The 27,132-nt window shown below is 37.4% G+C and overlaps 1 protein-coding gene across 8 annotated transcripts in view; it reads right to left on the reverse strand.

Annotated features, from left to right (window-relative positions):
* The window catches only part of LOC131167083 (uncharacterized protein YKR070W-like), a 33,788-nt gene extending 23,678 nt beyond the window's left edge, over nt 1-10,110 (reverse strand). For 2 of the 8 annotated variants that reach the window (XM_058125874.1, XM_058125870.1), the window contains exons 1-8: nt 9,770-10,110; nt 9,431-9,534; nt 9,069-9,104; nt 7,766-7,839; nt 7,585-7,625; nt 6,776-6,847; nt 6,466-6,667; nt 99-194 (exon numbers count right to left, since the gene is read on the reverse strand). In XM_058125874.1, coding sequence (XP_057981857.1) covers nt 99-194; nt 6,466-6,667; nt 6,776-6,847; nt 7,585-7,625; nt 7,766-7,839; nt 9,069-9,104; nt 9,431-9,534; nt 9,770-9,873 — 729 coding nt within the window. In that variant the 5' untranslated portion in view covers nt 9,874-10,110. Of the gene's footprint in view, nt 1-98; nt 195-6,465; nt 6,668-6,775; nt 6,848-7,584; nt 7,653-7,765; nt 7,840-9,068; nt 9,105-9,430; nt 9,569-9,769 lie in introns of all 8 variants that reach the window. The other 6 variants (XM_058125873.1, XM_058125869.1, XM_058125875.1 and 3 more) reach the window with 5 other exon arrangements.
* Nucleotides 10,111-27,132: the final 17,022 nt, after the last annotated feature.

Raw genomic sequence — 27,132 nt, forward strand, 5'->3', positions numbered from 1 at the left:
TGTAATACAAGTATAGCCACAAAAACTTTCAGGAAGATAAGATATAAATTCCATCCAAGCATATTTCTACAGAATTATCATAATTCATAAGAACCAACCTGATATTCAAGATCATCAGCTGCAAAATATAGAGGTGGTTGATGCCCATTCTCCTGCCCAGGAATGCCCCCAGATCTTAAGATATCACAGAGAACCTAATTGATTCATCAATCAGTTGATTCAGTTCACTAGTTCAGTACTTTAGTACGAATAATAATTATCAGTGTCATCTGGTATTAAAAAATCACAAAAATACAGAAAAACAACTAGATGTAGGGCAATTTTAAAAATCCAAGCAAATTGCTACAATTATCATTACTCGCAATTTGTTAAATACACCATAGTACAGAGAGACAACTCAGACTGATCCCTGCTTTTCCTCTAGGGTATTGTCATTCATTTGGATTCATGGTGGAAAATGTCATGATAAAACTTTCTCCCCTTTCAAGTTCCAAATGAACAATAGACCATAATTTTTATGAGGGGAATCTAAAACTTCAATTCCTCCAACAACAATAGTATTGATTAAATTCAAACAAAACAAAAGCTCCAGTTGAGGTGCAATAAAAGCTATATTAGGCTTGTCAAGATTTGATTAAAATGAATGACCTAACATGAAGATAGGTCTCTCCCTCTATTTATAATACAAATTAAATACATTCTAATGACAATAATACCCTTACCAACCCTCACTAATTAACATACTAACACACTTTATTAATACTAAAAGACATATATAACCTCTAACATTCCCCCTCAACCTGGCGCATAAATGCCATATGCTCCTAGCTTGTTATAAATGAATTTAACACAAGCACCCCCAACACTTTGGTAAATAAATCAGCAAGTTGCAAGTCCGACTTCACATAAGCAGTTGTAATGAACTTCTGCACAAGTTTCTCCCGAACAAAGAGGCAATCAACTTCAATGTGCTTCATCCGCTCATGAAAACTGGATTGGAGGCAATATGAAGAGCAGCTTGATTATCACACATCAACTTTATAGGCTGAGAATGCAGAAAACCCAATTCTTCTAACATGTTCTTCAACTAGACAAATTCACAGGTAGTGTGAGTCATAGCTCTATATTCTGATTCAGCATTTGACCTTGCCACCACAATTCGTTTCTTACTTTTCCAAGAAACCAAATTACCACCAACCAAGACACAGTACCAGGTGGTGGATCTCCAATCGAAAGGCAATCCAGCCCAATTTGTGTTTGTATATCCATAGATATAAGTGTGACCCTGATCATATAAAAAACCTCTCCCAGTGCACCTTTGAGACATCTTAATATGCGAATTACTGCATCCCAATGACTTGTGCTCATAGAATGAAGAAATTGACTCACAACAATTGTTGCAAAAGATATATCCAACCGAATAACTGTGAGATAATTCAACTTTCCAACAAGTCTCCGATATTGTCCAGCATTAGGTAGCAAATCACCCATATCCAACATTAACTTGTTGTTAGGATCCATGGGTGTATCAACCGGTTCAGATCCCAACAAGCCAGTTTCATCCAACAAATCAAAAACATACTCCCTCTGTAACACAATAGTTCTAATACGAGATCTAGGTACTTCTATACCCAAGAAGTATTTCAATGGTCCCAAATCTTTGGTTTAAAACTTAGTTTGTAGAAAAAGTTTAAGACTTTGAATACCTTTATCTCCATCACCTATAATAACAATATCATCCGCATAAACAACAAGAAGGATCCTACCCGATGAAGTATGACGATAAAACATGGAATGATCCACGACATTCCTTCAAAACTAAACTCAAGACTACAGCACTGAAACGACCAAATTATGCTTCGGGAGACTATTTTAAACCATAAAAAGCCTTCTTGAGCTGACACACTAAGCCTGACTCCCCCTGAACAACAAACCCAAGTGGTTGCTCCATATAAACCTCTTCTTCAAGGTCACCATGCAAGACATTTTTCACATCTAGCTGATGCAGAGGCCGGTGACTAGTAGCCAAGGAGATGAACAAACGTACTGATGTAAGTTTGGCAACCAGAGAAAAAGTATCAGAATAATCCAAACCATACACCTAAGAGTATCCCTTAGCAACAATATGGGCCATTAGACAAGCCACAGAACCATCAGGGTTGAATTTCACAGTGTAAACCCAACGGCAACCAACCACAGACTTTTTCATGAGGAAGAGGTGCCAAGTCCCAAGTACCATTGTCATGTAAAGCATTCATCTCTTCAACCATAGCATCCCTCCACCATGAATGGGCTAAGGCTTCCGAAATAGAATTCGGAAGGGTAGTAGATGATAGATCAGTGACAAAACAATAATAGGAGAGTGATAAGGAGTCATAAGAAACATAGTTAGAAATGGGGTGTTGAGTACATGTGCGTTTACCTTTCCGAACAGCAATAGGAGGATCAACATCATGGGAAGTATGATCATCAGACAAGGAAACCAAAGGCATGGTGGTAGAAGCTAGAGGGGACTCTCTTCCTTTAAGTCACCATCGTGAATACACCTGCAAATTAGGATGATCAAGGCAATGAGAAGGCCTCGAGCTACATGGAGACTCAGATGGTTGGTTTGGCAAGGGCAGCAACATAGAATCTAAAAAATTAGGCAAAGGAAGAGACTCATTGAGCTCAAAAGCACTCAATGACTGTGTGTAGTAAGGTGTAGACTCAACGAAGGTAACATGGCGGAAACAAAGAAGCGATGCAGCACAAGACTATAACAACAATATCGTTTTTGAGTATATGAATAGCCCAGAAAGACACATTTTATAGCACAAGGATCCCACTTATTCTCCCTAGGAGTTAGTTTATGAACAAAGGACACACACCCAGATATACGAGGAGGAAAAGAAAATAAAGGTGAATTAGGAAAGGGAATGGAGTAGGGAATTTTATGACTAAGAACAGAGGATGGCAATTTGTTGATCAAATAATAATTATTAAGTACAACATCACTCCAAAACACTTTAGATACATGCATTTGATAAAGTAAAGTGCAAGTGACTTCAAGATGTCCATTTTTCCGCTCTAAAACTCCATTTTGTTGAGGAGTGTCGGCACAAGATGATTGATGAACAATACGAAACTGAGTCATATAAGTAGAGAAATGTGCACTGAAAAACTATTTAGTGTTATCACTTCCAAGTATTCGAATTGGCAAACCAAATTGAGTCTTTATTTTAGAACAAAAGGCACAAAATACATTAAATAACTCAGAACGATCTTTTATTAAATATTACCAAGTCATTCTTGAATAATCATCCACAAAGGTTACGAAGTACCAAAAACCTAACTTGGACACGACCCAACTAGGACCCAAGACATCTGAATGAACTAACATAAAAGGGCTTGTAGCCCATTTATTGACTTGGGAAGCGAAAAAAACATGATGGCGCTTTTCCAACTGACACGACTCACAATCAAGACTAGACACAGAACTCAAACTAGGAACTAGACATTTTAACTTTTCCAATGAAGGATGCCCTAGGCAACAATGAATTGGAAAGGTGTGGCGGCAATAGTGCGAGCGGTAGAAGGAGATAGCAACTTAAAGTAATAGAGTCCACCAGCTTCATGCCCTCCGCCAATCGTCTTCCTCATCCTCAAATCTTGAATAACCATAGAATTAGGGGAAAATGTCACTGAAAAATTCATGGATTTAGTAATTTTTCTAACGGACATAATATTGAAATGAAATTTGGGAATATATAAAACCAAAGGAAGAGAAATAGAAGAAGTGGGATTTACATTCCCAATTCCCTTGCCTACAGTAGTGGATCCATCAATAAGAGTAAAACAAGGCAAATTTGCAGGATATTGAAGAGTGGAGAAAAAGCTAGGTATACCTGTGATATAATCAGTGGTAGCAAAGTCTATGACCTAAGGACTAGAGCAAGAAGTACTGGATGACACGCATACCGTGCGATTACCTATTTGGGCAAAAGATGCAATGGGAAGAGAAGCTTTTTGTGATGCTTGATACTGCTGGAACTTGGAAACTCTTCCCCTGACATAGAGATAATACGTTGCCCCCCCCCCCCCCCAACTCGACCCCAAAAGTGAGGAGTCGGTGTGGCTACATTGGCTGCCCCCAAAGGTGTGAAGTTAGTAGTGGCTGCATTGGCAACACGTGAAGGTCTACCCTGAAGATCCCAACATTGCTCAATAGTATGATTATTCCGTCCACAATGAGTGTACTTGCGAGAAGTACCTCTGCCTCGTTCGTCTCGACCACTACGACTACTCGAACCATTGTGATAACTTTTGCAATTGTTTGGTAGAGAACTAGAATCACTTTGTGTAGCAAATGTTGTCCTCTCAGAGCCAGATGCAAGAACAGGAGAATCCGTGCTAAAGTAAGCACGAAGGACACAAGAATAAACATCAGCAAATGATGGTGGCTCAGCACTACTGAGTATCTAGGACCGACCTACCTCAAACTCAAGTCTCAAGCACGCTAGAACACGAAGAACTGTCATCTTCTCCCTCTGCTTCTGCATTTCACAAATGTCAACAGTTATAGGTTACACGACGTTTACTTCCTCATGAATACGCTTCATCTCTCCAAAATAATCCGTGATGCCCCTATCTCCTTGTTGTAACTAAAAGTACTCCCGGGATAAATCATACATACGTGTAATGTTACTGGAGTATAAAATTTTGACATAATCCCAAATCTCCTTGCACGTATCTAGATGCATACACATCCATGCAATCTATGGTTCCATCAAATTCCATACAAGGGAAACCATCAAGGCATCTTCCTGAACCCACGCATCTTTTCTCTTCTCATTAGAAGAATCAGATTGGAGCAAGTAATCAAATTTCCCTAATCCTGCTAAATAAATCCAAAAAGCTTTAGATCATTGAATGTAGTTCTTTCCATCCAACTTTTAAGTCGTTATTTGTGGCAAAGATGTAGGAAACAAATTTTTGGGATTCATAGATTCCATCCCAACACTCATAAATCAGCAATCACACCAAAAACAAGAAGAACAATCAAAACTAATAGGGGCAATCACAAACTATGTGAAGCACCGACACAATGACGGACGAGGTGAACAACTCACCAATGGATATAGTGCTGCCACAGCACTCACAAATCAGCAACCACATCAAAAATAAGAAGAACAATCAATAATTGGGACAATGACAAACGATGTGAAGCACCGACGCAACCATGAACGAAGTGAACAACTCACTAACGGATATAGCTTTGCCACAGCCTCACAACTGAATATACGAACGCTGCCACGGCTTCAAAAAAAAAAAACTCACAAGGAAGCTTTCACAAACCCTGAACAGAAATTAACGGATACCGTGAGTGCATGGTCAAAAAAGGTTGAATTTTTTAGCAAAAAAGCTGCCCTAACAGCTTGATAATATAGTCTAAAGAAAGAATCAGAGCACCCAAAAAAAAAATGGCCGGAACTTCACTCATGCACCAGCGCGTGGGGCCGGCATTTGGCCGGCAAGTGGGGGCACGTGGAGTGCCCTCCAGCAATGGGGTTTTGTGGGGTGGGTCGTCGGGGGGGGGGGGGGGAGGGTTCTGTTTATGTGTGTATGGTTGGTTTTGTGATTTAGTATGGGATGGAAGTGGATCTGAGAAGAACAGCCGCAGGAATGGTGTTTTCCGGCGATAGTTGAGGGAAATAGGGTTTAGATAGGATCAAGCTCTGATACCATGTTAAGATTTGATTAAAATGAATGACTTAACTTGAAGATAGGTCTCTCCCTCTATTTATAATACAAATTAAATACAAACTAATGACAATAATATCCTTACTAACTCTCACTAATTAACATACTAACACACTCAATAATAATAAAACTAAAGGACATATATAACCTCTAACAAGGCTCATTGTCTCATAGATCTTCTACTATTCTTATTCCCTAATTGTTGTATTGTACTTGGAACTTAGTAGATGTGGTTGAGAAGGAAAGTTTTCTATGTTTCTCAATATCATCAAGAAAAATAAATAAATAAGCAATAAATGGGTATTATCCAAACTAAATTAAGACTTTAAACATGTGTGTGAAAGAAATTCTAGATAAGGACGCCTAAGAATGATCCAAAATTTCAATCCTAGCTTTCTATACTTTTGAATTTTTAATTCAATAATGAAAGTACAAGAACTTGTTCAACATCAGCCTACAAATTGTGAAGAGTAAAATTATGCAATGCCCAAATATCAAACCATATCCACCAGCTAAAGCTACACCTGAATGAGTGATGGAAGAATAACGAAGTACCATCACCTATTGAATATGTTGATGATCCCTATTCCCTACTAATTCACCAGCACGACATCATGTTAATTCCATAACATCTAAAAATGAGTTTCTTTAGTTTAATATAAACTAAATAAATTATTCCATACTACCGAAAAACAAAAGTTACTCTTAAAAGCTAGGAAAAACCTGAATGTCCCTGCCCCAGTCAACTGGATCACTGACAACAAATGCTGCCTTAACTCTCTCTGAGAAAACATTGTATCTTGGCACAGAGACCTCGGAGTTGGTATTCCTATTCAAAACTTGCTTAGTTGTCCAAATCTTATATTGAGATACAGGATCAATGTTTTTGAAGTAAGATGCATACTCATCCAACGAGAGAACTTTTCTGAGAAGGAAAAAAGAGTCAATTTAGCTAGGTGACCACAAAAACTAAGAACATGTGGTATGAAAGTATAGAAACAATCATACCAAGGGAAAAAATCTAAGAACATACCGGAAACCATACTCAGACATTACCAAAGCAGGTTCCCCTTTTCCAGCAGCAACAATGAGTTCATTCTCAAATCTGCATCATTACACAGTCAACTGATAAGAACACGTGATGAAAACTTTTCACTAGGTAGTACTATCAAAGGTAAGAAGGCCCATCTGAAACAATTTCCAAATTTTAGTGAAGAAAGTTCATTGAAATTAACATATGAAAATCTGTATATGTTATTAAGTTTTGTTTAGTTAATTAAACTGCTCATCTGGTAAAAAGAAATTCAGGGACAAAACACCATTATTCACTCATAGAATATCAGAGAGAAAGCAAAGACACACAGACGGGCAAATCATGGATTATTGGGTTTCAACAAAAATAAGCTTACCTGAGGATTTTTCATAACTAGAAACGCGCCCCAGGGGGAAGGGATGCTAGAATAGTATCTAACAATGTAGCCAATTCCCCAATACAAACTGATATTTCTCAATTTTGCAGGAAACACCCATACTGACATCATTTCAGATGCAACCTCAACATCATATTGTCAAGCCTGGTTGCGTTCAAGAATCAGAAAGCAAATGAAATCATCTCTTTCACCAGTTGTCTAACAATGGATTTTTTTTCTGTTGCAGGATAACCAATGAACCGAGTACTGTGATTCCAGGAAATCCTAAGTTTGTGTTGGAACAATATGACCCATGAAGAAAACTAATTTAAACCAACATAGACTAATTAAAACCAAGATAATTGACGATCAATGACATCTCAAGCTCAAAAACATTTACATAGAAAATATTTGCATGGAATTCACAAAATACCTCTTCAATAAATTTTTAAAAGGTGAGTGACCTTGAACAACCTGCATCAGGATGACACAAAAAGATAGCTTGCCAAAGATTTTCTCAGTCAACAATAATTGCAAGAAACAAAGACAAGTAAAGTCCATATTTGAATTTTAAAATTAAAAAGTATCCCAAGAAATAAGAACTTCAAATCTACCTGGGAAGGTAAAATGTTGATCCCCAATTGTTCACTTAATTCGATGGCTCGTCTAGATTCTGGGATGCCACCTCCTATACAAATGGAACATTGAGTCAGCAATTCTATCACAGTATTGCATATCTCAATCTTCAAAATGCAAAACAAACAATTAAATATGAAATATCCCCTCGCAATGATATCGTCAAACAATGTACTAGTTATGCATAAACAAGTTTGAATCAATGTTTCATTAGGTTCATTAATTAAATGATGAAAAACTACTTGTATAAACTGTATTGAACAAATAATGTTTCACATTAAGAAGAAGAAGAATAAAGACCGGTAACAGGAGTCCATAAACCATCAATCATGCCCTTAATGACTTGTTCATCTTCCAATTTTTAAAACCTGACCAGAGAAAGCATGTCTGGGAGCACATGTTTGGGTTCCTGAATTGTGAAAACTTGTCTCAAGAGAACATCACAATCAAGTTTCGGATGTTTAGAAGTGAAAACAAACTAAATACCATGCAAATTAGAATAAGAAAATAGGAACAACACAAACCAAAATGTTCCCAAGTGCACCCTCTTGACAAGAACATTATTTACAACCCAAAGTAACATTTGCCACACCTGACCCAGCTGCCTTGTGCATAAATATGCTGCAACCACGGCCAGTGATTGCATGATCGGAAGCACAAATAGCAACCTCCCATAACAACTACCAAACATCAGGGGTACGTGACTGGTTTGGCAGATTTTATTGCCTCATAGGTAGTATTTTTCAAACAACAAATGGGAACTATTCTGTATCATGCACTGAAGAATAACAAAATAATTGTGGGAGTAATAAAGCAACGTCTGGGCCAGAATAAGCTTGAAACATCTAAGAGCATCTTGAGAAAGTTCATCAATACTAACTAAATTACATGCTGTTGGATAAGACTAAAGCCTCCCATTTGACTGTCTGTCACATGTCACCAGCCAAACTATGGGATATCTTTCAGAGAATTTTGATCATATGCAAATGTGCTTTGCTAGAGATGACTGCAGATGTATCTGCTTTTCTAGGCCTCATTAGTAGTTTATTGCTCAAATGGCAAATCCAATATTAGACGGTTCGAGTTGGATTTCATTGCTTCTCTAATCATTGTGATGAAGTGAAGATAGAATTTAACAGATCTAAATGAACTGATCATGAGTCATTATTTACAAGACAATAAAGATTACTATAAAAGGTTCAAAGGTCCAACAAGAAGCACGATGTGATGTTTCAAAATCCAATTCATTAGCAAAGTTTATTAATACAAAAAATTACTTACCATTCGTCAGGAACAGAAAGGGGACTTTCAAAGCACCTGCAAAGCAATAATCCATTTGTTCAGATACAGGAAAATGAATTAGCTCAGAACATATCATTAATAGTCAAGATAATTATAGCCTTGAAAGCAATACTCAATTCTCGCTGAGAAAAATGGCGGACGTGAGTAAAATGAAATTTCAAAACTCACGTTCCAGCATAATGCAACGCTCGGCTCGAATAAGTTAAATTAATTAAATTGTTCTATTGAGCTCGCTTAATTTTCTAATATATCCCAAATAGTGAAAGATATGCAAGTTCTCTCCGTAATTAAATACATAACAGGAGAGAGAGAAAGAGAGAGAGAGAGAGAGAGAGAGATACCGCAATCTCCGTACAATCTTTTCAGTGCTTGCGGAGAGTTTCCAATAGGAAAGCGACCGCGCAGAATCACTCCATCGATGTCAAATGCAATGGCAAAGGAAGGCCTGCACGCAGTTAATCTCGTTGCTTTCCATTTGGCTATTGAAAAAAATTCAAGGAAACAAATAAATATATTATTTCCAACATTTCGTGTTTATATGATCTCCGAATATCATATAACTCTTCTAGACTAAGCCAGTTGCCCAACTTAGCGGATTGAATTCATTCCTTTTTCCTACAGTTTCTCATCTACCAAACAGAACAAAAGCAGACGAGAGAGTAAAATGGGAAATTCCTAACGTGGAGTAATGGCGGGAGAACGACCGCGAAGGTCGAGGCCGGAAGGACAACAATGGCGCATTGTTTCTGCTCTGAGAGATCCCAAACGCTCTGCGATATCGCATTTTCGCGCTTATCGCCTTTTCTTCTGTGGACGAATCTGCCTTGCTTTGGATGAAAATTCTAGTTCCCAATGATAATGTATAAAAAGTACACTAAAATTTGTTCAAATTGATAAGATCTGATATGCATGCTTCCAAATACTACCGTGGCTCATACGCGCCAACGCCCCACTGCGGAAACTTGCTGGGGCGCGCGACGCTCTTTGCGCACTGCTGTTTGCAGACCTTTTCTTTTCCCCTAATGAATGAGTAAGGCCACGTTTAGATTTAGGGATGGCAAAATTGGTAACCTTTTATTGTCCAATTAAAATTGATTTAGATAGGAAAAAAAAAGTGACTTATTTTTTAAAAAATAACACAACCACATTTTTTGAAATATTTATAAGAAAAATTATAAGTTGATTGTAAGTGTTATTTTTTTTAAATTTCAAGTCACTTTTTTGTTAAAAAAATAGTAAAGAAAATAATAAATTAAATGATAAATAAATGTTATTAACTCACAAATGTTAAGATATTAATGAAAAATAATAATAACTGAGTATTATCTAAAAAAAAAAACTCATTTTTATGAAACGAAATAAATAAAAGATATATAATCTATATTTTAAATCAATGCTTAATAAATACTCATTTATTAATTAGGCAAGTTTGAGTTTATGATTTATTCACTCATTTGCATGTTGATTAATTCGAATCCAGCCCGTTTAAGCCTCATCCGTTTATTATTTCAACTCAAACCCAACATGTTGACCCATTTTGACATCCGTATTTGGGTTGCAAATAGACCACCCTATTTGAATTGCAAATGAAACCATGTAGGAATTAAATGCAATTTGAATAAAGAAAATTAGCCAAGATCGTCTTAAATTATTTATGTTTTTATTTTAATAAAATGATATCATATTGTAATTTATATACAATGCATAATAATGAAGTTTGAATGTTTGTAGTTTGAATCCTCACTCGTCCAAATGGCAACTTTACTTGTAATGAGTTAGAATATGAAGCTATGAATACTTACCTTATTCGTGGTGCGGAAGATGTTTACAATAAATTTGATTTGGGGAATGTCTATTCTCATAAATAAAATAGTTTTAATAAGTTAGTTACAATTAGTTACATATAAATTATATTATTAGTATAAAATACATAAAAACCTAAAATATTTTATTAATCCATAAAAAGAAATATACAATGAATAACTATTTCCAAATTTCATAATGGAAATGTCTATTCCTTTCTTATTATATGCCAAATAAAATAATTAAAAATATATTCCCCCGAGTTCTTAAATTTAAACTATATTTCTTCTTATTAATGAATAATTATTCCATTGAACCAAAAGAGTTGTAAAGGTTGTTTACGGCATAATTTAAACCCATTAAAAAATGAATCACTGAAAGGTTTATAACTTATGGTTAAATCGTGAAAGTTACAACCTAAAGATATCTATTGATTATCAAAAATGACTTGTTGATATAAAAAGAGATCTCAATGAAATCTCACAACTATGCAATTCTCTGCATTATTTCTTATTTCTCTATACTTTCTCAGTTATTACTTGAGCATTAAAAATGGCCTAGGATATAATTAAGAGTCTCAAACTATTTTTTTCCCCTTCTTAATTGCATGTGATTGTCACGTATTGTGAATGCGAAAATCATATTCAATTTTTTAGTTAATAATTTTATATATTTGGGTTTTCTTTATGATGACCCTATTAGTCAAAAGTATTAAAAAAAAAATGAATAGGGGGCAACTTGATCACTCTTAGACTAGGAGTTTCCCAACTCTAATGCCTAAAGAAACTATATAATTGAAGATCTTTATATTAAAGGTGTTATCATTTTTTATTGATAAGATGAATTAATTGCAAGTGTTTTAAATCATTAACCAAATTTAAAGTTGTCCTCCAATGTATTTATTGCATTACAATAACTTCTTTATTTTATTATGGAATAATAAATTAAGTAGTCATTTAGTCATGCAAACACTATTTAGTTTAAAAAATAATACAATAAGTCACATAAGTGAGTAGATTTAGTCAATCCGTCCACGATTACCGAGATGACATTCTGTCAATGTATTGCTAGTGATAATCCGGTGATAAAGTTCGTGGAAATGTGCTCCAATTCCCACTTCGGAATACTCAATAGTTGTACCGGCCCTGTCGGCCTCTAATGTTTAGTCTTTACTTGCTGACACATGAGACATTGTTCCACAAATCGAGCAATCTCCCTTTTCATGCCACTCCACCATAAGGACTTGCGCAAATCTCGATACATCTTCGTACTACCCAAATATACTGTATACAAAGAACGATGCGCCTCCTCCAGAATCGTCACCTTTATCCCCTCGTCGTTTGGAACACATAGTTTGTTTCAAAACCTCAATACACCTCCTTCAAATATGTTAAAGTCTGTAGCCAACCCTAGCTGCACTTTCTCTACAACCTCGACTAACTCCGCATCATTATCATTAGCCTGCGTGGCTTTAATCCTCTCAAATAATGTCAGTTGGATCACCAAGCTAGTAATAAAAGCCCGATGATTACCATCCACCAACTCCATGCCAAGACTTTCTAGATCTCGTATGTTATAATGCTGACCTACTACTACAGATATTGACGCATGCTCTGACTTCTAACTCAACACATCATTTACCCCATTAGCTTTTCCCAAGTGATAGTTAATCGTGTAATCGTAGTCCTTGATCAGTTTTAGCCACCTCCTCCACCTGATGTTCAACTCCTTATGTGTGAAAAAGTATTTAAGGCTCTTGTCGTCCATAAAGATCTCACACTGTTCACTGTACAAGTAGTGTCTTCAGATTTTCAACGCATATACTACTGTCACCAACTCCAGATCGTGCGTGGGGTAATTCTTATCGTACTCCTTAAGTTGCCGAGAAGCGTAAGCAATTACTTTCCCCTGTTGCATCAGCACACATCCAAACCCCTTTAGCAATGCGTCGCCGTAAATCACAAAACCACCATCCTCATATGGGATACTTAAAACTGGAGCAGTGACCAATCGGTGTTTCAACTCCTGGAAACTCTGTTTGCACTCGTCGGTCCAATCAAATCTCACACCTTTCCTCATCAACCATGTCAGAGGGTCAAATAACTTAGAGAATCACTCTACGAACCGCCGGTAATACCCAGCTAGTCCTAGGAAACTTCAAACATCCTACACACTCTTCGGTGTCACCCAATCAACCACTGCTTCTATCTTACCAAAATTAATTGAGATTCCACCCTTCGACACGACATGGCTTAGAAACACGACCTAATTCAGCCAAAACTCACATTTTTTCAACTTAGCATAAAACTTCTTCTCCCGCGGAACCTGAAATACCAACCTCAAATGGTTTCCGTGCTCTTCTAAACTCTTAGAATATACCAGAATATTGTCGATGAATACCACTACGAACTTGTAATGACCTGCTATTTAACTGAGTTTTTTTTTTATACTATAACATTTAACATGCTCTGATACCATAGTGGATTAAACTCAATCATCAACCTAAGCAGCGAGAAGCAGAAATTAAGTAAACATAACCATATGTAATTATATACAATACCAGAGTGCTAAATTGTTTTCCAAAATATACATATATGACCATTCCCCAAAAATATCCTCAACTGGATGGGGCTATACAAAAATACTCCCAAAAATATACTCACTCTCTACTAACAGAGCAGTACTGTGGCCCTTCTATCTGCGAGCCTGATTTGCTTACCTACCTGGATCACCTGAAAAATGTTAAAGTAATTGGGATGAGCCAATGCTCAATAAAACGAAATATGTTATTACTAGTGTGTGGCAAATAAGTTACAATACTATGAAAATATGTTTCTATAAAATCATGTATAATTGGATCTGTAAATACAGTACAAGTAATAGAAACCGCCATCCTTCCCATGTTGCTTAACATATCAATATTTTAGGTTACTATTTAAAATACTTTTAATGTACATAAGTATGTTCCCTGTCTCTATAAATTTGTATATACATAATAATAACTGAGAACTTCGCTGTGGATAACTATGTGTCATGATTTAACCCCTCATGACAGGGTTGTGCGGCCTATAGGCGAGATCTACCCTGGCTAGCCGACCAAGGTAAATCACTATACTCCCTCAGTCCGATCTGCCCTCCTCAACCCATATCTAATGGGGTGTCTGTCCACGTCAAGGGCACTATACGATCGACCTACTACCACGTATTATCTGAATAAGTGGTTGCACTCTGTAAACTGTATGTAGTTACGGTACCATGCTCTGTAACTATATGGTCCAACAGGGTCTGATACTATATAATACATCTCTATATACAACTATCTGATTTACCATGATTATGAAATAATCGTAATAACCATGATACTGAAATGAACTATAACTATGTCAACTGTATTTTTGAATTGAACTGTAATCTGTAAATCATGGTACTGGAAACTGTATAATCATGGTATTCTGTAATCACTATAAAACATAACCACTGACAGTATATTCTGTAAATCATATCCTGAAAATACTGTAAAACATGTTTCTTTACTATACCCATATTCTCAAGCCACACAGTAATTTTAAACCTATTATACATAAATGATAAACTGTATAAATTTCTATCGTGAATAATCATCTAATAAAAACGTATAGTTTATATTATAATATAGTAAAATTGCCTAGCATAGCATATTTCCCTTACCTGATTTCCTACTAAAATCCCCATACTAAGGCGGGTCCTACACCCGTAGGGTTCTCCACTCAACACCCTGAAAACCATAAATCCCAAAACAAAACATTACTATTTTTACGTCTATTACATTTCTCACAACTACCAGAAATCCAAATTCCGAATAAAAGACCTTACCCTGGATTAAGGATGAATTCCAATTTCATCCCACCGATGATCCGCTCCGGCAGACTTGTAGAGAACTCCGCCAGGAGCGTCGTCGTGACCTCAGATCGTCAATCCGACGACTGATGGGGCCGGAATCGAAGAGAGAAGAGGGAAGGGCCGTAGGAGAGAGAGAGGAGAGGGTTTACAGCCGATTTTCTGCAATTAAAATTAGTTTAGGGCTATTTATACTGCGGGATTCGTCGAAGAGCCACGTCATCTCGTCGACGAGTCCTGAAGTAAATTCATCGACTAACCTTACCCTTCGTCGACGAAATTCATAGTAGCCCAAATTATTCTCTCGGTATTTTTTCATCGACGAGACGGGACCTCGTCAACGAGGTCTTGAAGAACCTTGATCTACGAACCCTTGTATTCGTCGACGAGGCCTGGAAATTCTTGAAATTATCATTACCTCTAAAATGCAATGTCATCGACGAACACTCCGCATTCGTTGACGAAGTCTACTGCCTCCTTCTGTTCCTATTTCCATTTTCCTCCCTCTTTATTATTATAATACTATTATTCTTCGGGTCACTACAGAACTGATCTAGGTATTCATGGAAAACCCTGTTCATTAGGTCCATAAATACCACCGAAGTGTTAGTCAACCCGAAAGGCATGACCAGAAACTCGTAGTGATCGTATATGGTTTGGAAAGTAGTTTTCGCAATATCCTTAGTCCTAACTCTCACCTAATGATACCCTGACCGTTGATCGATCTTCGAAAAGACCTGTGTTCCCTGCAGCTGGTCAAATAGATCATCTATACAAGGCAATGGGTATCGGTTCTTCACAGTTACCTTGTTGATCTCGCGGTAATCAATGCACATTCGCATTGACTCGTCCTTCTTCCTCGCAAATATTACTGGAGCTCCTTAAGGCAAAACACTAGGTTGAATAAAGCCCTTGTCCAGTAGTTCCTACAATTGCTCTTTCAACTCTCTAAGTTCGGTTGGAGCCATCCGGCATGGAGCTTTAGAGATCGATGCCCTACCTGGCAGCAACTCAATAGCAAACTTCACCTCCCGATCAGGAGGTAAACCGGGTAAGTCTTCTGGGAATACATTCAGAAATTCGTTAACCACTCAGATATCTTCAAGTTTCACATCATCCCGAGGTGGTTCCTTCATGCAAGCTAGGTACCCCTGACAACCCTCAAAGAGTAACTTTATTGCTTGTATAGCTAATAGAATTTGTGGCATCGAAAGCACACACGACCCCACAAACTCACACTCCTACTCCCCAAGAGGTCTAAATACTACTACTTTCCTACGATAATCAATCACCGCATAACTAGAGAATAACCAATCCATCCCCAGTATGACGTCAAATCCACACATGTCGTATACTATTAGGTTCCCCGGTAGAAATCTTCCGTGAATAACTACTGGCCAGTTTCCTAACATCTTACTACAGATTGTTATACCCCCAATCGGTGTAGCCACTAACAACCTTTCATCCATCACTTGAGTTTCAACCACACGCAGTTTCACAAAACTAGCAGATATAAATGAATGGGTTGCTCCCAAATCAAATAAAACAACAGCTCTATTTGAAAGCAATGACATGGTACCTGCCACTACTTTCCCAACGTGTTTTACGTATGCTGGAGTAAGGGTGTACACCCTCACTGGAGCCGTATTTGCCTGATAGTTCCCATGAGGCATCTGATTACTTCCACAGTTCTTGCTCTGTGTAGACATATCACTCCTTTGTGCCTGACTGTTTCGGGATATGTGGCCCGATTTGCCACAGTTGTAGCAGTTACCCCAGAACGGCTGGCATTCACCATCACGCCATTTACGGCACTTGGCACATGGTGCGGAGGACAAATCCCCCTAAGAACTCTGTCGTTTGGTATTCTGACGATAACCCGAACTATAGTTCTTCTCCTTCTTCCACTGTACCTATCGAGGACCAATCTTAGAACCAGAAGATACTGGCATCTTCATCTGTTCCTGTACCACCTCATCCCTCTAAAGGCAAGCCTCAACTATGGTGGTTTTATCCTCCATAACAGAAAACACTCGAATCTACAGCATCCCCACAAGCCTGCGAATGTCCTTCCTTATACCCTTCTCGAACCTCCGAGCGTTCTCATACTCATTCGAGACCAAGTACGGTGCGAAACGAGATAACTCAATATATCTGGCAGCATATCTCGGCACCGTCAGGGTTCTCTGAGTTAGGCTTAATAACTCATTAGCTTTCGCATCACGAGTGGAAGTCGGGAAGTATCTCTAAAAAAATACCTCCTTAAAATGGCTCCAAGTCATACCAGATGGACCAGCCCTCTACTTCTCAGACTCACCGTCGTCCACCATCTTTCCGCTTCTCCTGCCAACTGAAAGGTAGAGTAGAGAACCTTCTGCTATTCAGTACAGCATAGAACTTCCAATATCTTCTCAGTCTTCTGCACCCAATTCTCTACTACTATCATATCGGGTCCTCCCGTAAAAGTCAAAGGGTGTATACGGGTGAACCTCTCTTTAGTGCAACCTGTAGCAGTAGGAGATTTGTAGTGACCCAGAGAAATTATGGTATTTAAATAATGAAAGAAGGGGGAAAAAGAGATTGTAATTTTAATATTTAAACAGGGTCTCGTCGACAAACACAGGGGATTCATCAATGAGAACACATGAGCGGCTCGTAGACGGGGTTATGTCTCATCGACGAAGAGATACCAAGAGGATTATCACAACTTTGAATTTCGTCGACGAGGATGAGTAGTCGTCGATGAATTTTCTTCTTGACCTCGTCGACGTAGTGATATGGCTCGTCTATGAAGACCAGTGTATAAATAGGTCAAAACCTCATTTTTGGCCGAAAATCATGCAAAAAATCTCTCTTCTCTCTCTTCACTTCGTCCCTCCTCCCATCTCTCTAAGATTTCGGGTCAGATTCTCGCTGGTTTGACGATCTGAAGCCATCACAACACTCCCAGGGAAGTTCTCTACAAATCTGCTGGAGTGGATCGTCGGTGGGGCTATCTTGGAATTCATCCCAAATTCAAGGTAAGGCTTTTTATTCGAAATGTTGTACACGAAAAAATACTGAAGTTTTGTTCTGGGAGATATTGATTTCAGGGTGTTGAATGGGGAACCCTGTGGGTGTAGGACTAGTATATTTTAGGGGCTCTTTAGGAGTCAGGTAAGGGGATAAACTGTAATGACCTGCTTATCTTATCATATAATAAAACATATTTAATAATAAAGTCACCCGAACCCGTGGGTAACGGGGACACATCTATAAATTCACAGTGGATACCTAAGCAGCAGTAAATATAAATCACATTCTCCATACCATAAAATGCAAAATACTAGAGTCAACTATATCCCAAAATACTTTGTTTATATACGGTCTCCCAGAACACAAAATATATACATATCTAGGAACTTATAACATAAATCTCTTGTTCCTAGATAAAAAACTTACCCTCCTAGTAGGGTATTATCACACTATCTCAACGGCGGCCTCAATCCGCCGGTCTTTTTGGGTTTCCTGAATATTATTTAATGTTGGGGGTGAGACACTTCTCAATAAAGGAAAATAAACTAAATACAGTTGTGCAACAACATGAATATTTAGTGCTATAATACATATACAGTGTAATGATCATAAAAAAATAAAAAATAAATGAATAAATTAAAAATTTTAAAATAAATAAAATAAAATAAAAAATGTATTATTAAATAAATTAATTTTAATTAAAATAAAATTTTAAATTTTAAAACAAAATTAATTAATTAATTAATTATTATTAATTAATTAATATAATATAATATAATAATAATATAATATTATAATGATATAAATATATATATATATATATACATATATAATACATCCTGAAGGTTCTTAGGATCCTTTGGACGGAAGGAAACAGAATCTTTTTTTTTATTATTTTTTCTTCTTCTTCTTCTTCTTCTTCTTCTTCTTCTTTTATCTCAGTCTGCATCAATATCTCCTTCGTCTCCTCTCTCCCACTCTCCTCCATCTCGTCTCCATTATCCGGCCAATCAAAAATATGAAAATATCGTTGGGCTCTACTCGCTGCCACCGACATTTCTTCTGGAGCGGATTTGTCGTGGGAGCAGCGTAGGCATATCTCCTAGGGTAAGGTCAAATCTCAAACTTATCTCAATTCCTCTTAAACTATAAGCCTCATTAACAAATGAAAATTGTCAGGAGACTCATGGGGAGATTTTCTACAATCTAGCCGGAGTGAGTTTTGGAATTTGAGCTTCGGGATACCAATCCTAAATCGGGGGTAAGTTTGATAATTTAGGATTTTATTAGGTTATTTAGGGTATTCAGAACCTAGGGGAATTTTAGGGAAAGTTGCCCTAGGAATTGTGACAAATAATATAGTGAAATTTGAATTTCAGGATTTCAGAGATTTTTGAACACCTGGGGCGTAGGCCGAGATGTTATCGGGTTTTTTTCAGGAATCAGGTAAGGGAGATTAAGTTAAGTCAGGAATTTTATTTAATTTGAATTGATTAAATTAATATATTTATTTATTTATTTATTCATTTGGGAATTTAAAGGCTACTTTGAAAACCAACTGTTCGAAATGAGTTTTATAAACGTAGGATATATGGTATGATATTTTTGAATAAAATAAAGGGTGAAAAGCTTATTTATTTTTATGGATATGTTAAAATATGAAAAATTGTGTGGCAGATGATTTAATTTGTATGGATTATTGTATATCTGGATTTGGGATTTTGAAATACTGGAATTATTGTGAAAAATACTAGAAATGCTTATGAAAATACTAGAACTGTTTATGAAATGCAGGGGTTTGAACTAATGGCCAGTGGCCGGGTATCGTTTGATTGGCCAAGGGCCAGGATTATTATTTGACAGCCGAGGGTCAAGTTTTAATTGATGGCTATATGTTGGATTGTATTTTTGGCTGAGGGTCGGGTTTTTGGAATAACAAGAAATATATGCGAAATGATGTTTTAAATGGTATTTTCTATTATTTAAATTGCATGATATGCTTTAAGAACCTTGGGGACCAGGGCAGTGTGAGCACGGTACCGTTGCTAGAGATTTGTTATGTGACCGTGTGCGCCCACACCTGTGCTGAGAGGTGTAGGGTGACCTTGTTCGATTTGCTTATGTGAGGAGAATGCACCCTTAAATAAGGGCAATCGGACTAGCAGTTAGAGCTGCGTGTACCCACGGAGTATGTTAGCGGAGAGTATGGATGACTACTGTCTGGGTGGATTCCCCAGGACATTAGTCCAGCCTTCGGGCTGCACAACCCGTGTCATGGGGATGTAAATGGCGTGTTTGTCATAGGGAGTGTCTTCTATGCATATCTATTAATTTATGTGAACATGGTTAATTAATAAGATAATTTCGAGGGCTTACTGAGAAAGGTGAGTGCCCTCGTAGCAGTAATGGTACTAGAGCAGAGGGAAGGTACTTGTATGGGAGGGTAATCTTCCCTAGCCTCGGCTAATTGTGTGTGTGAGTGTAAAATAAGAATGTTTTCATAAATGAGTTTATCTGCATAGTGAACTGGTTATTTTCTGTACACTAAATGCATGTTGGTCACACACTGACATTAACTTAGTCTTTCCCTTATTGAGCTATGCCTCACCCCTACTTTACAAACTATTTTTTTCAGGGAATCCTAGAGATCAGGTCTAGTGGGTTAGAGAAGCCGGGCTAGTGGTGTAAATTTATGTAGGTAGCGTGTAGATAGAGATTTTATTTTTGTTTAGTTTTATGGGATGTAGTTATGTGAAAATGGATACTTTTGTGTATAAAGATAGTTAAAACTCTGGTAATGTAATTTGAGGATTTTATATTTTATTTCCGCTGTGTTATATTTGATGAATAAGGTATCAGGTACACTGACGTCACTAAAGTAGCAGCCGGGTCCACGTAGCGGGTCGGGGTTGTTACATACAGTACATTTCATATGCTAGAAAACATTCATCATAATATACTGAATAATCATATACTTTCATAGTTTCTAATAATTCATACTGATCATGAAATGTCTGATATAGCTGATAATATTGAAATTTACCTAGGATGTATAGCTAGTTGATGTCATGTATTACCCTCTATGACGGGTTGTGCAGCCTAAAGGCGGGACCCGACAATGGCTGGCCAACCATTGCAGAGTCAAAAATGTTTGTAAGTATGATGGGCCCGTCACACCCTGGTCCAGACTGCCAGGTGGACGTCTACAACTCTACACTGAAAGCCACATCGACTATCCATCTCTCACCCCCTCTACTTGCAGGGGCGGTTAGCACAAGTTTGAAACATAATAATCTGATCTGTATAGCTACGGTACCGTGCTCCCACAACTGAACTGAACTATTATCCATGTTCTGATAATATGTAATACATGATAATATACAGTTAAATGTAAATAAGATTGATAGCAATTTCTATAATAACATATATACATACGGCATTGTACCGATTTCTTTCATATCTACGGCCTTGCGCCGAAATCATATATAATACATGGCCTTGCGCCAAACATTTCATACATAACATTCTGAATAAATATTATCATGTATTTTGAAACCATAATGTACTGCATTATTTCATAATCTATGAAAACATACTTTATTCGTAAAATTGCCACAACATAATACTTTTCATGTAAAATAATATTCATGTCACACAATGCTAAATAAAACCAAACATTCCATTCTAAAATCATATTTTCTAGCGTTTCATACTAATACATACATTTCAATATAATAGCAGTATTTTCCCAAACATGCGTTTTCTTAATAATACTCAAAAACATTATATGCTTTCCTGAACACAATTCTATTAATAATTTGATAATAAATTTTCATGAAAAAATGTCTGCTTTAGTTTATTCCCTTACCTAATTTATGAAAAAAAACTGCCTAAGATATACTGGTCCTACACTCGTAAGGTTCCCCGCTCAACTCCCTAAAAATGATATCTCTTAGATCTAAACTTCAGTATTTTTTCTTGAGTAACATTTCCTATAACTCTGGAAAGACCAAATTCGGAATAAAAAGTTTTACCTTGAATCTGGGATGAATTTCAAACTAGCCCCACCGACGATCCACTCCAACAGATATGCAGAGAACTTTCCCAGGAGTGTCGTGGTGGCTTCAAATCATTGAACCGGCGTAAATCCGGCCCAGAAACTTTGAGAGAAGAGATGAAAACTGAAGAGGAGAGAGAGGGAAGGATTTTTGTGCAAGAATTAATTGAAAAATTGCATTTAGGGCTATTTATACACGTGCCTTCGTCGACGAGCCAGGTCACCTCGTCGATGAGGTCAAGAAGGCAAATCGTCGATGAACTTTCCCCCTCATCGATGAAGTTCTAAGTCACCCAAAACATCATCTCCCGGTATCTTCTCGTCGATGAAGCACGCCCTCGTCGACGAGCCCAAAATGTCACGTCGTCGACAAAGTCTGCTGCCGCCCTCTTTTACTATTTCCATTTTCCTCTCTCTTTATTATTTAAATACCATTATTCTTTGGGTCATTATATAAACTAAACTAGTTGTTTTCATGAAAATGTATGTATAATTTTACAGCATCTAATTTCAGAAAAATTAATATATATTAGCATTATGTTTGGGAAAATACTGTTGTAAATGAGAATATGTTTTAAATATGTGTAATACCAATTTGTGTGGCATGAGTAGAATTTATTATGATTTATTGATTTTTGGGAAAATGATAAATGATACAAAGTTTATAATGATATATCGGCGTACGGGGCGAGAATTTTTATTATGATATATTGGTGTATGAACCGAGATTTTTATTATGATATACCGGTGTACGGGCCAAGAGTTTTGATATGATATACCGGCATACGGGCTGAGGGTTTTGTGATATGTCGGCGTACAGGCCGAAATTTTTATCTGATATATAATATGGCGTACGTGCCAGGAACGGTAAAATATGAAATGTTGGCATACAAGCCGATGATTTTCACGTTATATATGCAAAATGAAATGATGATATTATTTATCAATTATTACTATGAAATAGTCATGCATCACTGTTTGAAATATGTTATATGTTATCGGAACCTGGTTGGCTTGGTTTAGGCTTACATGAGCTCGGTACCGTGGCTACGTGATCATGATCATCATGATGTTAGCGTTATCGCTATCGTACGGGGCAGCATGAGGATGGATAGTCGATGTGGTTTATTGAACTATTGGTGCCCTTGGTGTATGGACCAGGTCTGACAGACCCATCGTACTTACAGACTTTGCTTTTGACTTGGCAGTGGTCGGCCAGCCATTGTTAGGTCCCGCCTTCGGGCCACACAACCCAATCATGTGGGGGTAAGACATGACACTGGCCAGCTAACCTTCCAGTGTTGTTTTTGTATTATTATCATATAAGATGAATGATGTTTATGGAAATCCAGTATGTTCTATCATGATATGATTAAATATGTTTTTTCCCATATATGATATAAACAATTTTACCAAATATGTTTATATATGGTTATGTATAACACGGGAAAACTCATAGTGCCACACATTGGTATTAGTTTATTTTTCCCTTACTGAGAGGTGTCTCACCCCAAATTATATGAACATTTCAAGAGACCCAGGTAGGAGAGTGAGTAAAGCTCCGCAGCATTAGAGTTCGTTAGTCCTACCCTATCTGAAGGGTAAGTCTTTTGCCAAGGGTCAGATGGATTTTGTGGGAGGTGACCCTAGGACTCTTTTGAGTTGTATATATTTTTACAATGGATGTAGTAAACTCTGGTATTGTGTTGAATGATAGAATGAAGTGTATAAGATTTTATATTTCCTGCTGCTTAGGATTCTGTATTGTATTTCTAATGTATCACTGGTACCCACGGGTTCAGGTTGATTATGATCTGTTAGGTTTATTATATCGGTATTTATTATCATGGAAAAAGAATGGTAAAATAAGTAGGTTGTTATAGTTTGGTATAAAAGCCTAGGTTGCTAGGTTTTGTAGACTTTAGAGTGCAGCGGAAAAGATATCAGAGTATAGGGGAAAGGATTTGAGGTGTTGTTCTATAGTCTAGAGACAGGACTTCCGTAGTGGTTTTTGTATTTTTCTTAGGGTGACGATTTCAGGAAAATCATAGTAAACTATTGTCGGGTTGTGTTCCTAGAATATGGGACTGTGATTAGAGATAAGCTGAGAATGTTAAGATAAGAGGTTAGCTTAGGTGGATAAGTTATAAGTATAGGGTTTCTAAGTTATGTTTATTGTTTTTCAGGATGGATCTAAGAGAAGGTAGTGCCCATGCAAATGGCAGTGATGGAGCAGGGCCCTCGAGTGTAGGTGAGACCGATTCTAATGCAGTATACTACACAGGGTGGCTCAACAGATTATGGCTGAGATCGCTAGGAGCTCTAAGGAGTAGGGTGGTCCGTCTGCAGGCCATGGGTGTACCATAAAGAAGTTTACTAAGATGAATCCTCCAGCGTTTTCAGGGGGAGTAGATCCTGCAGCCGTTGAGAATTGGATGCAAGAGATTGAGAAAATTTTGGTGGTGCTACAGTATATAGAGGAACAGAGGATCCTCTTCGCCACCTATAAATTGACAGGGGAGGTTGAGAGGTGGTGGACTGCTTTGAGACTTCTGGAGCAGTAGAGGATGACACCAATAACGATGACATGGGACCGATTTAAAGAATTATTCTTTGACAGGTATTTTCCAGCTACTGTCAGGGAGGCTAAAGTGGAAGAGTTCCCGAGTATAAAGCAGGTATATTTGTAGGTCTAGCAGTATGCGGCGCGGTTTATAGAGCTCTCTCGCTTCTCTCCGTATATTGTTCTTGATGAAGTAAAAAAGGCGAGATAGTTTGAAAGAGGTTTGAGGCTAAGCATATACAAATAGGTGGTAGTGTTACAGATTCAGGATTTTGCTGAGTTAGTCAACAGAGCAGCCTTGGCAGAGGTTGGTGAGCATATGGATGCAGAGGAATAGGGACAGAAGAAGAGATCTGCATCTTCACGCTATCAGAAGGGTCCTAGGCAGGGTCAGTGGAGGAAAGGAAACTATGGCAGAGGGCGGAGACGAGACTAGGGATCGCGAGGTTCAGATAGTGCAGAATCCTCCTGTCTGTCAGACTTGTGGGAGGAGGTACTAGGGAGAGTGTCGAGCGAGACAAGTTGTCTGCTATCGCTGCGGTAGACAGGGACATTTGGTGCTAGACTGCCCTTTATCACCAGATATCGCTCCTACTCCCAGATAGTATCGGGGAGGCTATCAGGCACCATGTGGAGGCTAGTAGATAAATATGGCTCCAGCCAGAGTTTTTGCTTTGACGTCGAGTGATGCTGAGACAGCCAGCGACGTGGTGACAGGTATGGTTAGCATGCTTTCCTTTAAAGTTAATGTGTTATTTGATTTAGGAGCCACGCACTCGTTTGTGTCTCTAGAGTGCACTAGACTATGTAGGGCAGAAACACAGTTGCTAGACACTGAATTGTTGGTATCTACATCGACCGGGTCAGCAGTGAGGTGTAGTAGGGTGCTCCGGGGTTGTTTAGTTAATATTCAGGAGAAAATTTTGTCTGTTGATTTAATAGTACTGGACATGCATGGTGTGATGCCCCGATTTTTGTAACAATTTTTTTTTTTAAATAATAAATGAATACTCACTCATCCTCAATAACATTCTACATTAACAATCCTACTATCATTCATACGACCTGACCTGCACTCGGTACTGGGTAAAAAGTTATTTTATTTATAAAACCTAACAATGGAAGACAATATATTCATATTATCAATAATACAATATCCAGAGTACTAACATACATATTTACACAATACTATCTCATACCCAAAAACAATACAACCCTAGGGAATCACACCTCCCTAGTCCAAACTCACCCTATATATCACAGTTCCAGCTCTCTACTATCACGGAGCTCTATCACCCGGTCGGTCTCTATTCCCTGAAAAATTAAGATAAATTGGGTGAGACACATCTCAATAAGAAGGAATAAATTATTTACAGTGTGTGGCCATATGAATTCAGTTATAACATGTTTTACTTTTCAAAACAACATTTCATCTGAGAAAATACACTGATATTCACATTCTCATAATCATATAGATATACAACACAAGCTTTTATAAACTTTAAAACAATTTCTCAAATTCAATGATTTCCAACACATAATTATCCGTGAAGTTCCTGAGAATAAAGAAGATTACCCGCCCATACAGGTAGTTTCCCTCTGCCCTAACATGTTATGCAATCAGGTATGACCACATCTGATACCTATCAAAGCACTCACCTTACTCAATAAGTCCTTAGGCGGAGAGTTTCACTTCGCCTCAATTATTTATATTATTAACTCACAGTTCCATTTCTCAAATTTATCATTCTCTGTTTCTCAATTTCCATTATTTATTTTATTTCTCATCTTAGCCAATTTTATCCTTCTTTCACTTTCCATTTCCATTTTATTTTCTGGCTCATGAGTATCCTTGGTTTCAAATACCAATATCGCGTCTGTAACTCATTGCCATCCTGAGGATCTTTCTATCCACGCCATGCTTCCCCCCATGGTCAAGGTTGTGCGACCCGAAGGCTGGATCTAACTGCGGTTGGCCGACCCGGTTAAATCAAATATCATATCACATATCGCGTCTGTAGTACGACTGGCCGGCCTATAACCTTGATCCAGACTCAGGGGGCCCAACAACCCTAAAAAATGGCTTAGTTAACTGTCACGCCACACGCTCCAAGAGTCCGTGTGGTTGCACTAACTCCACTAGCAACGGTACCGTACTTAATATCATAACCATCCATTAAGGTTCACTACCACATACCCGCAATCATTATGCGGTATTGGCATTTTATCAATCATATTCCAGTATATCACAATTCAGTTCAATATAAATATTCTCATCATTTTTTGTGCACATTTCATCATCTCGTAATAACATATGTCATATTTCATGTATTTTTCACATTTTCCCAAAATACTCATACCTATAATTTGTTCAAACTCATTTCTCATACAAATAATTTCCACTCACATATAAATACCACATAAGATTGTTTTCCACTAATCACATTAATCATTCTCATTTCAATATTTTCTCAGAAAATACCCATTGTTATATTTCACATTTTTCAACACATGTCATGTGCCACATAGTTTTCATCTAATATTCGTAATATATTAATTTTAGACTCCAAAGCATCACAAATTAATATTACTCAAATGCCACATAATTTATCTGATATTTATATCATAATAATTTTTAGGCAAAATAGAATATGCTCATTTTCATATATTAATTCAAATGGTAATTCTAAAAATACTGCTATAATTTATTCCACTTACCTGATTTACTA

This window comes from Malania oleifera, chromosome 10 (assembly GCF_029873635.1).
Source record: "Malania oleifera isolate guangnan ecotype guangnan chromosome 10, ASM2987363v1, whole genome shotgun sequence".
Classification (NCBI taxonomy): domain Eukaryota; kingdom Viridiplantae; phylum Streptophyta; class Magnoliopsida; order Santalales; family Ximeniaceae; genus Malania; species Malania oleifera.